Source organism: Athene cunicularia (assembly GCF_003259725.1).
Source record: "Athene cunicularia isolate RWA chromosome 8 unlocalized genomic scaffold, athCun1 chr8_part1, whole genome shotgun sequence".
In the NCBI taxonomy this organism is placed as follows: Eukaryota; Metazoa; Chordata; class Aves; order Strigiformes; family Strigidae; genus Athene; species Athene cunicularia.
The window spans coordinates 16122296-16136629 of record NW_020799109.1 but is presented as its reverse complement, the minus strand read 5'-3'; the positions used below and the strand labels follow the sequence as shown (position 1 = coordinate 16136629).

Sequence of the window (14334 nt, the reverse complement as noted above, 5' to 3'; positions counted from 1 at the left end):
CTCGGGGGGGGGGGGGGGGGGGGGGGGGGAAGCAGTGCATTAAAACAGGCCTTTGGATATGAAGCTCTAAAAAGAATTCCAACAAGCCTCTACAGGCACACACATGTACACTTCTGTTATTAGTTCCTCCTCTGTTCTTAGGCTCTCTGCTGCTTATCCCCTTTGTAGTCTTCTTCCATTGAAATCTGCTTCTTTTCTTCCAAGCTACCTTTCTTCTGTCCATAAACTTCCAGAATAAATTTCAGTATTTCATTCAGCAGCAAGTGCTACATGTATTTGATAGGCTTCACCAGGCAAGAGTTGAGTACGTGTTGGTGCCCATTAAAGAACAGCCTTATTGAAGCTAGTGTCTGCACAACATGCACTAATCAGGTTTTAAAATAGACTAATCAGGTAGAAATTATATTGTGATAACTGTCAGGTTTGTTTCATGAACTCGTCAGGTTTCTTAATCTTTGCAATGAGAAACCAGAAAGGATATCTAGTCTGTTTTGAATCAGGATACCTTCACCTGTTTTTCCCCACAGACATATATATGTAATGCAATGTATTTAGAATGAAAACATCTACCATATTAACAGATGTTACCTTGATTCCATCAGCATCAGTTTGTGCATTTTGCAGCTTTTCTTCATGTTGAGAAATATCCCACAATAGAATCTACAATGAGAAATGAGTATATTATGAATTATTTCATCCTTTACATTAACATGCATTTTTTCAAATACAGTTCATGGAGGTTTGGGGAAAAATAAAATTCACTCTCTACACTAGAACTTCATAAGTCTTTACAGTATTGCCTCTTTAGTCTGATGGAATCAGTTGAAAGGCTATGCTTGTCTCAACAACAACAACAAAAGTCTTTACAGCCTGACCTGTTTACCAGTACTATAAAGAAGCATTGTACAGTAATGGGTCAGCTATGGAATCACCAGGCATAACTTCAGGACAGGATCAGAGAATTTCTGAGACTGTGACATCTGTTTTTGACATTATGTGTTACTGTGGATGTTGAATACATCTCTTCACCCTTATTTTTATACTGTAAGAAAATACAGAAATATCCAATTTAATTCTTAAACAGAGAATTAGCACCTGTCCATTGATGCAGCCACCAGCAATGATATTCGGATCACTTGGACAGAACTGAAAGCAGTAAATGTCTTCAGGACACTCCAACATTAACTAGAAAAAAGAGAAACAAGATAGCTGAGAAATACAGTCACACTGATTGTTTGTTCTCTTGTTATTTAAACACTTGGCATATATAAAAGTCCTGATTAAATACCTGAGGGTGGATAGGGTCAGAAAAACTCAAAAAAAGTATTACTGGCTGCTGCATCAATGATTTATCAGAAAGGTTAACTTGCTCTTCAAAAGAAAGCTGCTCTTTTGCTGACACTGCTATAATCCCTGATTGAGAGAGAAAACAACTTTTCTCAGAAGAGATAATTCAAGATTCAACATGTTGTTAATTATTCTAAGTTACTTATACCTTCTGAATACACTGAAAAAAAACCCCACCAAAACCCCAACCATGTATTTATATTTTCCTTTTTACAGATCAATTTTGAGGAAATTATTTTTGTTACCTGATTTTAAGTTACTTAACAACGAGTTGTAGAAAGTAAGCATCAAGATGAAGTTAAACTTTTTTGCTACTACTCCTTAATGGTGTAATACTGCACTTGAAATTATGTGACAGGCATATAGTCCTGGCCACCCATCATGAAATCAAATCTTTTGTAGATTAATTAATTTCCTACACAGATTGCAGTGTTGGCTATTAGTATGCTGTACAGCTAGGACATTTATGTAGAACTTCACTGTGCCTTTAAGCCTGGCTGTGTAGAGCTCTAATCCACAGCAGGGAGCAGAAGGAGACATTTAGTATGCCTCGTGATGCTCCCTGGCACTCAGCAGAGCCATGTCCCATTGTGGCTGTAACATTCCTCACAAGTATTAGGCGTGCTACAAGAACCAGCCATGGGGAGAACAGTGGTATGCAGAGCCACCAGAAGGACCTGGCACAGTTGCAGCTCCACTTAAATGAGCCTCATAAGGGAGAAATTTCCCTTTCTTACGATCTCCACTTAAACATTAGTGTGAGGGACTTTGCTTGGCCTGCCTGAACTCTGCAAAGAATTTGCCTGTCTCATTTTTCACTTTGCCTCAAATCAGCAATTCAGACAGACATATTCAATCAGTTTTGATTTGGTTTTAAATGTAAAACCTGATGATTTTGATGATGATTTTACAGCTATCATATCATACATGTCATTCAAGTCTCAAATCAGTATTTTAACCACATTACCATAAATGGTTGGATGCCAGCAAACGCAGCTAATAGTTCTGTCCTTGAGATAGCGCAGATCTGTAAATGATTGGTATGCTTTAAGATAAACATCTGGCTTGCTACCAGAATTGCTTTCATCTTCTGCTAGGGCCTCCCAGTCATCAAAAAAAGCATTCATAATTTCATTTTGCTGCAATGCAATTTCCATTCTGTTTTGTGAAAAGAAGAGTTAACACTTTCAGTAATCCAGATGTGACTACTCAGTAGTAGAATCACAAATATTTCTGTAAAGAGGCAGCTTTAGACCACAGGAGTAAAAAAAAAAGTATTCCTCAGCAATGCATCACTGTAAGGAAACTCTCTTCCACTTAAATAATTAATTGTACCAAGAATTTAACTCTAGTTCTGTGTGGATCAAGTACAGTGCAATTGTCCAATTCTTGTGCAAAAAGTGTCAATGGGATCTTTCCCGTGACTAAGGGCTGTAGGACAGCAACTTTGCTCTTCTGCATAAGCCTCTGCTTGAGTGAGGAGTGTTTGAAATATCAGCTTTGCAGCTTGTTTAAAAAGATGTATCACAATCAACTTTAACAGTTCTAATATCTATTTAAAACAACATTCATATTTATATGGCATAGACTTCATGTTAGTTTTCATATAAAGAAACATTAATAATTGTTAATATTAAAATAATACCCCCCCCAAAAGTATATAAAAACAAAAAAACCTGCACAGTATTTGACCAGACCAATGGTCCACTCAGACAAGAGTTCTTGCTTGTATTCTATATTATTTCAGGTAGCCTTTAATATGTATTGCTACAGCAATTTTACCTTAAGTGTACTGATTTAAGAAATTCTTTCAGCTTTTCCGATGACAGACTCTCTTCTCTCTCTTTATTTGATAACTCTTGAGGAAAATACTGTGTGGCTGCATTTTTTGGGTAGGTCCTAACCAATTGAAATAAATTTGAATGTGAATAAGTATAGAAACAATTTCAGAGATCGAAACCCATGCAATGTGTAAATTAAAAGCTAAGTATAATCAGTTTTTCTAGAAACTCTTTGAAAAAGAGTGAAAGAAGAAAGATGCAAACAGAGCATCCATTTCTGTTCTCTTGATCAGTCTGTAACTGAATAACTCCAGAATTTACATAACAGTAATTGTGATCAGAAACAGTGCATAGCTTAAGAAATGAGCTGATAAATATTTTGTCATACTTACCATTTTGTCTGAGTACTAGCTTCTCTTACTTTTGGAACCATTTGTACACCTACATCTTTTTCAAGCATTTTAATGCTAAAAGTTTTGTCTTGATAGGAGGTGCATTCAATGTAACTGTCTTTTACATGTGAAGCATTCTTATCAGTAAATGTAATCGGTGCACCAAACTTTCTGTGTCCTTGAGAAATTACATACTTAATCTGGAAAAGAGATATTTATGTAGCTAGCAGAGGAGAAAGTTTTTGGAAAGTTTATTCTGTAAAATGGCAGCATTCGTATAATTGTAGAATTAGTTCTATCGAATATTTCTGTGCTGAGTTATAGTCATGCATTTTGAAATTCTGAAATGCTCACATAAATAACCTACATATGTAATAGAAGACAGGTTTGTATTTCTAAAACAAGAAATTGCCTTTAGGTAACATTCTGGATTACTGCTAGTAGGATAAAAGAACTACATTTTCTAATTCATGCAATACCAAAACTGCACCTTTAATTAAAGGATTGATTTGTAGGAGGCCTTAACGTAATACTGCATTGGACTTCCAAGACCTAACTGTTCAGCCCTTCCCTCTTAGTGCAATTCTCAACTTTGGGTGAGGTGTTTCAGTTTCTCTTGCAGTGCCTAGGAAGAGAAAATACCCTGAAGAGGATCCACAAAAATCTGAGTAAGGAGTTTCCTTATAGTGAGAACTAGGAAGAAAGAAGGGATGTGGCTTGACTTCTACCCACAGAGGTAGGCACTTGATTTCAGGCAGTGCAGAGGTATTGCTCTGTCTTAGATTTCCAGCCAGGTACTTTTTCCCAGCACCTCCCACAGAACTGTGGAGGAATGTAGGCTGAGAATACTTCTGAGTGGTCCTTGCCAGCAGTGTAGAATACAGAATATTTGGACTGTGAATGTGGGTTAAATTTTGAGACTGCAAATTAGCTTTAGAACAATGAAACATCTTTTTAAGTATAAGCAAGATATCCAGTTGCTGAGAACCATCAAAAGAGCCAGTATTCCTTGAACAGGGATTTAGGTATTGAGTGAAAATCACTGATGGACAGTTAAATGCTTGGAGATGCCCCACACATCACAAGTTAGGTGATAGATATGAGTGGATCCTATAATTTTCTCAGTATAATCTGTAGGAGTAGTTAATCAAATATGTCCCTCTTTAAAGTCAGCTTGTAATACCTGTCATCAGTAACGTTTATTCCCAGGTAGAGAGTCCTTAAAAGTGTGGCATGCTACTTAAATGCCATCCATCTAGTGAAACAGAGTTCACAGAGCCCTGTGGAAACAGAACTAGGTCCTTGGAATATAATTGCAATGACTCAACTTGTAATGTGGCCAGATAGTAAATTGAGCAAGAAGTGGCAGAGATGCTAATGAACAACGATGATCAGGACTTTTGAATTTGCAGCTTAAAAAGTAGGTAAGTCCAATGCAGTCTCACATTACTTATTTGCAGGATTTAAAGAGAACAGAGTTGTAAAAAGTTTCTGCAGCACTTTCAGTTTTTGTTAAAAGTTGAGCTTTTTCTCTATTTTTCTTTTTTTTTTTTTTTCCTTCAAAGACCCCAAGCAAAACTAGGATTGCAACTTTCAGTTTCCTGACCTTTTTTTAAGGGACTTAATTTGGTTTTTTGATATTTGACTTACTAACATCTGTTGATTCTGACCTCTGTAACAGTGTCTTTAACAGATTCTTCTTCAATTTCCTTTTCACTGCCAAGAGAAACCCAAGGTTTGTGGACAGGAGGTTTATAAGGATGGACTTCCAGAGTTTCCTCTCTATTTTCTTCTTCTTTTTCTTCTTTGTCTTCTGCAGTTTCTGGAGGCTGTGACATCAAACAGTGAGAAATGATACTTTTTCAAAAATGTGTTACTAAAATGTACATAGAAAATAGAAACCCGGTTTTCAGTCGTTATTCACACATTCTTTTCTTTTGTCTCAATGCAGTAAGTCTGGCTATGCTGTGCCCCTGGGTACAATTGGGTTAGGTCCCATTCATTCACTTGTGCATTAGAACTTACCAATAAACATTACATATTTAACTACTAAAGGAAGACTGTTGTTTTGAAAGAAACCCAGTTATATAGAAAGAATGTATAGTGATTTTCTACATTAGAACCTTTTGCCTGGAATTGTAATTTGCTTTTCTGTTAATTGTTACTTCTCCTGATGCTGGATGACAAACTCATGTTGAAAAATTACGTAATCTACCCATAAACCTTCTCCTATGATGCAGCGCACAAGTGGAAGTCTTCTATGTACCTAGAGCTACTTAGAACTCAAGAACAATTTAAAGTCTGATTTGAAGAATATATACATACATGTTGTGAAAAAATAAGGATATTTCTTTGAAGACGCCCAATATATTAAAATATTTTATGTCTTTCTTAAGAACCTGGGTCTTGGCAGAGGAAATTAACGCTTATGCTAAAAATGCAGCAATGGGCATTATATTGGCCCTCTGAAGTAAAATACAAAATTTAAAAGGTATTTTTACAGTGATACAGGTATTTTTCCATGATCAGATTAACCTTTAGAGAAACATTCTGGCATGTCAAGCACATCAGATGTTTATGAATATAGTACCATTCCTGAAGTATATGCTTGAGACAAGATTCTGAAATATTCACAGATAGGACAATGCTGTAGTATACTTGGATTTTCTTACCTTCAGAAGGTTTTCCTTGGCTTCCTCAGAAGCAACAAAGTAAAAGTTCTGTCCGTATTGGAACTTTGCATCAAAAACTACCAAAATTTCTTCCCCTGGATATTCCTATTTTAATTAAAATAATTAGTGGAAGACTGAAAGCAATTAACATACAAAACAGACATGAGCTGTGACTGGCAAAGCTACTTCTAGTGTAAATTCAGTATCTTTGGTTAATCTTGTGGGCTTAACAGACAATTTCATATGCTAATTGAAAAGAGTAGATGGATTTTATTTTTTAATAAAAATAAGTTTGGGACAAAACTAATCTTTTCATACAGAGAATTAAACAGAAAAGAAATGGTTTCAATGATTTTCAATAAATAGACCATGAATTAGGGGAAGCCAAAATGTGTGAAGCTCTGCCAGTTCATAGAATCAAATCTAGTAATATTTACATCACTTTTAGCATATTTTCAATCTAAAGTTAGTAAAAAAAACCCAACCCAACATGCACAGTGAGCCATGAGAAACTTTGAGTTGACAGTGATCCTATAGCCTTTGGATATTAAAGCATTAGTGTATTTACACAGAGTCAAACAAGGAGAGACCTTATAATTAAAAGAATATTTACTCTGAGAGCATGAAGTCTTAAAGTGAGAATGAAATAAGCTACATACTAGCACAACTTTTTTGACAGGGTGGAAATCAGAAATTGCAGCTCTTGTTTTCAGGTCTTGAATGATGTCCTCTTTTTTAATAAGTTTGAAACAATTTTCTTCTGTGACATCTTCATCAACTCGGCAGTTAAAAATTTCTTGGGTCTTTGTAGTGAAAACTAAAGGAAAGATTTCTGGGTGGCCTATGAAAGAAATCAAAATTGTATGATAAATTAATATTGTTTAAACATAAACATATACCTTAACAACTCTGGGTCTTTACTGTTTCCTAACAGAATGCCTTTGAATCTCTCAGTTTAGTTTTTGGTGGTTTTGGAAGGCAGATAATACAAATTATATTACATTTTGTTAATCTTAGAAAAGACTCTACCTAACATTTCCTACTTAATCAATATGTTGTTCCTAGTATGAGCTTTTTTTTCCCCTCTTGATCAACAGGTGATTAAGAGCTTTAGTGAAGAGTCATTAATGGACTGGTTTTGATACATTAAGGACACAACTGCATGGCTCTGATTTAACAGCCCTTGAATAAATAATATACTTTAGTCCTTCCCTGGAGAGAAATGCCGTGTTAAGTCAGTGTTTTATCTAAACAAGGCTTCAATACCATCCCAAATAAGGATGCTTTTCTGATTTTGGACTTTCATCTTCCTCTCATCCAGTTCAAAGTGCAGTTGAGTCTATTTCTCAACTAACAGATGAGACTAAATAAAGGTCCCTAAGATTCAAGCCAGATACAAGACTTGATTTTCAGCCTTACTGGAGAATATATAGCTATTATTTTCCATGCACCTGATCTCTGTTAGGTTTGTTCATATTAATTCAGAACAAGATAGCTATTTCTTATCCTAGCTCTGGCACTGTTACCTTAATTGTTTTTAGTGAGGCAGGGTGCAGTTAGGTGACCCTATGACTGTGCTTTGCAAACACTCAATCTGAAGATAATATACAGTGCTTCTTGTAAGGTGTATGTCAGCTGCATGTACACCAGTCCTTCCCAAATTACATATTTTGCCTTCTGGTTTATGTAACAGTTACAAGTGATTAAGATCACTATAGGCCCGGCTAGTTGAATCCTGCTGCCTGAGACTTTTCTTCCTTTGCAATACTGCCATGCTAGCAGACTCATGCTGTTATGTCTCAGCTGCCATAGTAAGAGCATTCTTCATGAGGCCAGTATGCTTTTGTCCAAGGTGGCTAGTAGGCGTTCACTTTGAATGGTTATCTTTTTCATAAACTGGAAAGTGGAAAAGATTTAGAGACACATATACATGGGATTTTTATGTACTGAAGTGGGCTGGATTTTGTGATAATAGCTGATACTTTTTATCTCCTTTGTTTCATTCTATTTTTAATTTGATTTATTTAATAATTTATCTTAATTCCCAGAACCTGTGGTATTTTTCTCCTTGTATGTACCTTAAATTGAAGTTGATATATCTAAACTGATGATATTGACCAGCTGGCTCAGCACGTTTTGAGAAGCCATCTCTAACCTAAGCCAACAAGGACTGACAAAATGATAAATCCTTCTTAGTCTCTATCAGCCGAGAAGCTAAATCTCTGCATAAGCCTATCATATAATACATAATGCTTGATGAATCTGACATTTATCCTTTAAAATCTTTCAGTGCTGCTCCTCCACTGCACCCGCTCTGTGATAGTCATCACTAAAATTAATGACATGTATGATGCTTCTGGCATACCCTGCACTAAACAAGTATGATTCACTTGGCATTCACTAGTTATTTTGTAGCACACACAATCCATTTGTAGCATGCATAGTCCATTAGTTCACTTTCTTCACAAGTTGTAGTCGATATTGTATGACTTTCCTTTTTGATATCTCAGAGATCTCTGGGATTTCTGTGTGGATGCTTCAAAAAAAATCCAAAATCATAGAGATGTTGATTGGGAAAGACCTCTGAAAGTCATCTGGTCCAAACTCATTGTTGGTAACACCAGACCAAGCCACAGCTCGTTTATTTCCCGGAGTCCCTGTATTTGCCATTTTGACATGTACTCTCTGTAGTCTCTGTATGAGGCCAAAACTTAGATTCTTCTTTTGCTTATCAATTTGTCTATGAGACCACGCTCAGAAAAAGTGTTTATTCCAGGGTGATTTGAAACATTTAGTCCTTTTAAGGAACTGCCAAAGTTGATCTGCAGGACTGCCAGGTCACCCTAGCCAAGGGCATGAGGCCTCATAAGGATGCTATTATTAGGAAGCAGGCTCAAACCCTAGTAACAGTATAGATATACTTTACATTTTGATATATTGGAGAAAAAAATTATACCTCCTTTTGCAAATTAAATTTCATAGGATAGGAAGAGGGTAAAAACTTAGAACAAGCTGTACACTAAGACAGAATGCAATTTCCATCCTCTGCCATGCACAGCTGGCTCACAGGACAGAATGGACAGGAGAGCAAAGGAACAAAAAAATTTGTACATATTGCAGTTGTCAGAGTTGGTTATGTGGCTAGTGCAATTAGGAGGGCTAGAACCTAAAGAAAATTTATAAACAAGATTTGCTGATTCTTATGGGAACATTTTTCAGAATATTTGAGCCATGAGAATAATACATTTAAGTAAAACCAAACAATTAGATTTTTTTTGAAACATCAAAAGTCCTAAACAGGAGTAACTGTTATTTATTCAAGAACCTTGTATGATGTTATTTTTTAAAATTCTGAATCATGCATGCAGCCTTGTCCACAAATACTAATGGTAAAGAAATATTTTCAAAGAGATGTAGTTTTCAATGTCAAAGGAAACAATATAAGCACATGTTCAAGTTAAGCAAAAATACAATAGACATCACTACAAGAGGGAGCAGACTATGACAGATAGTCTATTTTCTTCACTGCTCTATTGCTATAAGTCCAAGTTAAAAACAAAGTAATGATCAGAATTAAAATATGTACATCTTTTATAACAGATTCTATACTATAGGATCTATACTATAGATTCAGTATCATAATATGAAGAGCTGATACTGGAATTAGTATTATGAACATTTTTACTGAATGCTGCTATCCAGTAAAAAGTATGTAGCATGTAATAAGAGGCTTCATATTGCGTTCTAGTAGTAAACTGTACCCATATAATTTGTAACAGTCTACAGCTCCTAGTGTTATAAGAACTTCACAAAGGACCAAAAAGCTCTAAGTAAAGAACACTTGCAGGTCTTACACTAAGGAGATACCATGCATACGGTTGAAATCCTGCACAGCGTCTGTGTATAGTAGCAATTTTTCCTGCTTTTAGCAACAGGTTTCGAGACAGTTTAGATATTATGGCTTCTAACCTTATTTGCCACTAGGTGGAGGTAAAATTCTCTCTTACTGTCAAAACTATCTCCAGGATCACCGCAAATAGAGCTTTGAAAGGAACCCTTTCATCATCTGAGGCATCACTTATTGTCCATTTTCATTAACCGCACCTTACCCATTTCGGTAAGCTAATTAGAGTGCAATTTTCATTTCCACCCATGTACTTACAGGATTATGTACAAAGACAAGTGATTTATGATTTCTTTAGAAATTACCTCGTTTGTGTATTTGCTACATTATGTTTTAGGTTTTAGCAATAAAAGCTGTACTGTTAAAAGCTAATTAAGAAGATAACCTTTTGGGCTATTCCTGTAAACGGTAGATAAATTTTACACTGATATAATTTTCAGTTATATCCAAATATATAACCACAAATCAGGTCAGAAGAAAAATCTAACTAGAGATGTGAAAAAAACATTTTAAAAATATTTGATGTTTAAGATAAAATATTTCAATTCAAATAATTACATGTTTAAGCTTATATCTGGCCACACATAAAAATGTGGTTTTCTTGCTCATAAACCAAGAGAAGTGCTTGATATCTTGTAATGCTCAAATGGCAGATTTTTTTTTTCTACAAAGCAAGAGGTCAGTCAGTATCTACTGATATCTATGATTAAAAAAACAAGTGATCTGTTAAAATTGTCTTCTCATCAGATTCACTGATTTGACAAATATTTTAAAAAGGATAAAAAGATTTTCTTTCAGTTGTTTAATTGTTACTAAATTCAAACATTTTGCACCCTGTAATTCTCTTGTAATGATCTATTTTCCCTGATCCCAACTCCTCTTAACCCAAGATGAAAACATCTTCTACAAACCCATACATGTTTTAGCATTCCATGCTGCACTGCCAGCTACTCAGAGTGGTACTGTAACCACTACTGCAATAGCTGCATTTTTTTATAGTTTCTAATTTTTCTCATTCATAAAAAAAATCTTTCCTTTTTATTCCCTGCCATTAGTAACATTGAAGCTTCAGAATGCTTAAAGTATTCCAAAACTATTACTTTAAAGCTCAGTTATCATAACACTTACCTATACTAGCCATAGAAAGATCAACTTCATCTTTTTTACCTGAAATATAACATGATGTTATCAGTAATTTTTCTTTCTAACAGAGTAACTATAAATATACAGTTCTTTACTTAATAGGGCAATATTTAAAATATTTATATACATTTTAAAGTAAACTGTGAATAAGAAACAAAAAAATATTTCTGCTCAGTCCAAATTTAACACAAGGAATGAGTGAAGCCTTTTAAAATAGGCCTGTATCTTAAGGAGATGTTGGCATATTTTGAAACTGCAGAGATTTATTTTGAGCAGGTGGTCTACATAAGAAAGAAGCCATAAGAAATCTGTCATCTTGTGGTCCACACTGCACTTTCCATGGGTGAAAACTTCACTGACTACTACGTGCCTGGGGCAATTACCATGTAAATCGTGTCATGTGAAGAGGAGATAAATGGGCAAGGCTCCCTAACATCGAACAGCAGCAACACTGGTAGGTGTGCAGGCAGGAGCAGACATTAGTCCCCTCGGACAGCGGGGAGGTGGGCAGCCTTGCTCTGGGTGGCAGGGTGCTGCAGGAGCTGGGTTTTCTTCAGCTCCTGAGAGAGGGTCTGCAAACTTCACAGCAAGGTCGGACAGGGAGAGATTGGCACTGATGTGCAGAATATTCTCTGCACCACAACAGCTATTACTAGCTGGGAGGACAAAGGTGATTAAAAGGTGAAAGCAACTTCAGGACGGTAGCTGTCATGGCAAGAAAAACCAATCTATGAAACAAAACCCAAGCAACTGTACATTCCCACCTTTTCTGAGAATATGCATGGATCACTGAAAAAAATTATATATATATATATATATCTATATATATATATCTCAAAGGCTTGTTAGCCATACACTTCATTAACTGTACACTTTATAAATGACACGAGATGGTATCTCAGCACATCTCAGAAAAATGCCACAAAATGAACTACAAAATTAAATTGTGAGACTTCGATATAATTTCAAGCTCTATTATTGTACCTTTACACTGTAATCCTGAGCACCTGAACTCCTGCTTCTAAGGACACCTCTCTCTAACCTGATATTCTCTCCCTGGGCTGTTAGCTTTTGTGATTCTCCCCACTTAATACATATTAAGCCTCCCAGTTTCCCATTCAATATTGTTATTATGACACCACAAACTGTTAAATCTAAACTTCCAAGACAAAGCGTAAGTATTGCAGTGTAGCTTTGCTATGTTCCGTATATTGGTTACAAAACCATAATCCGTAATTCTAGATCTCTCAGTTATATAAAATAGCATATTCAAATTTATCTCCTGCTTAAATGTATGGACCCAAAATAATTAAGATAGCTGTCACGTGAGACCAGACTACTGCTAGTTTCATTGCTGCTGTACCTTACATACCAAGCTGTGTTCGTTTTCCCTTGGAGGACTCCTTAGCCTTGTTTTCACCTTTCTGTTTCTTTGCTGAGGTTTTTGGACCTTTCGAGGAGGTCTTGCCGGATATGAGATTTTCTGGCATTTTTTCAGATTTCTTTGGAGAAAGATACAGATCATTAATAAACTTTAAACAGACAGTGGAATGCACCATGTAGGAGTGAAACTTTGGTCCATGACTTTATATAGTTTATCATTATAGTTATATTTTTCTATGCAGCTGAAGGAATGTTCCATAATTTAAAATCACAAACTGTATTTTGATATGATATATAATAGATCAAAATCCTTCTTCTGCCCAGTGTGATTAAGTATGGAAACTGATTATCTAGAACAGTGAAAGGTTAAGTTAGGATAGGGGTTTCCCTTACAGAAAGCTGAGGACCTGAGCTATAGTGAGAAGACTGCAGGTGAAAATTCTTCAGTTGTAAACATTTGTTCCAATGTCCTTAGGTGTAAATCATTATTCAGCTGCACAAAGCATTTCTGTGCTTTTCTATTTCCAGTTCATTCTTCAGTGTAGCACTGTGGAGGACAAATTTGGAAAGAAGTTGTATGTCTGATTACATGTAGTAATTGCATACAAGTACATGTAGTTGTATGCATAATTACATACAACTGGAGACAATACTGTATAGAAGGCTACTCTTGTTTCATTTACTCTCCTTCTTCCCAATATCTAGAATAAGTATGAGAACAGCAGCGTAGAAAAGGCGCGGTTCCATGGCAAAGAAGGAAATGCAATAGAGCAGCCCACTGTACAGACCAGCCAATACACTGCCACAAAATACACTGCCAGCACCATCCTGTGGAAGGTACACACATAGCAGCCGATAGGACAACTAAATCGGGATGGTCCAAATTATGTCAAAAGTAAATTGTTTGATATTATTATTTATATGATGCATTCAACTGGGTAAGGACAATGGGTCTCTTAGTTTGTGTCCTTCCTCTTCCATGTTCCCACCTTTTTTTAAGACTGTAAACTCACTGGGAGAGGAACCATTTTTTAAATGTCTGCAAAGCACCTACAGTATTTGGATGTTATTACAATTTTAACACTAACAAGAGGAAAGCAGATGCACTTACAGGTCAGAAAGAGATGGCACCTTCAAGAATCATGTCATGACATAACTATTTCTGATGAACTCTTACAGGAGCTACAGCCTGTCTGCCTGCACATGTGAAGAGTGCATTTACTGTCAGGATGCTTAAGGTGATAATGTGGGTTTATAAAATCAGTGTTCCATCTTGAGACTTGCCCAATGAAAGGCCTAAAATAGTGTGAGTGTTAAAACAAACATGCCGTGCCTTTGCATTTGCAATTTCAGTGGTCATCCTGGCTTTGGGATGGTCTTTCATTACCAGACGGAGAAACAGTGGTTTTTTGTTTTGTAACAAGAGTTCTCAAACACCCCAGAAGCAAGAAATAGAATTTTATCTTCCAATCTAAATATTATTTTGGAGACGGCCACTGATGGTAAAATACATCTTCTGGATTATAGCCTGGTGGTATAGCCTGGGTTTGGGATCTATGTTAACTTCCCATGAATTCAAGGTAAATTTTGCTGATTACTTTAATGGGAGCAGGGTCTTGTTACATTTATGTATTTTACTTTTTAACTCCAATCAAAATAGAAAAATATACTCTATAAATCCTCAGGCTCTCTATCATGCTGGATATTGCAGA

General features: G+C 35.9%; 1 protein-coding gene across 1 annotated transcript in view; it reads right to left on the bottom strand.

Annotated features, from left to right (window-relative positions):
• WDR63 (WD repeat domain 63) overlaps window positions 1–12798 on the bottom strand; it is a 23002-nt gene extending 10204 nt beyond the window's left edge. Inside the window, exons 1-11 of the mRNA XM_026853914.1 lie at window positions 12612–12798; window positions 11225–11263; window positions 6852–7033; window positions 6193–6297; window positions 5191–5349; window positions 3521–3720; window positions 3130–3246; window positions 2315–2505; window positions 1289–1413; window positions 1096–1185; window positions 526–660 (exon numbers count right to left, since the gene is read on the bottom strand). Coding sequence (XP_026709715.1) covers window positions 526–660; window positions 1096–1185; window positions 1289–1413; window positions 2315–2505; window positions 3130–3246; window positions 3521–3720; window positions 5191–5349; window positions 6193–6297; window positions 6852–7033; window positions 11225–11263; window positions 12612–12798 — 1530 coding nt within the window. The remainder of the gene's footprint in view (window positions 1–525; window positions 661–1095; window positions 1186–1288; window positions 1414–2314; window positions 2506–3129; window positions 3247–3520; window positions 3721–5190; window positions 5350–6192; window positions 6298–6851; window positions 7034–11224; window positions 11264–12611) is intronic.
• Between the last annotated feature and the right edge of the window lie 1536 nt (window positions 12799–14334).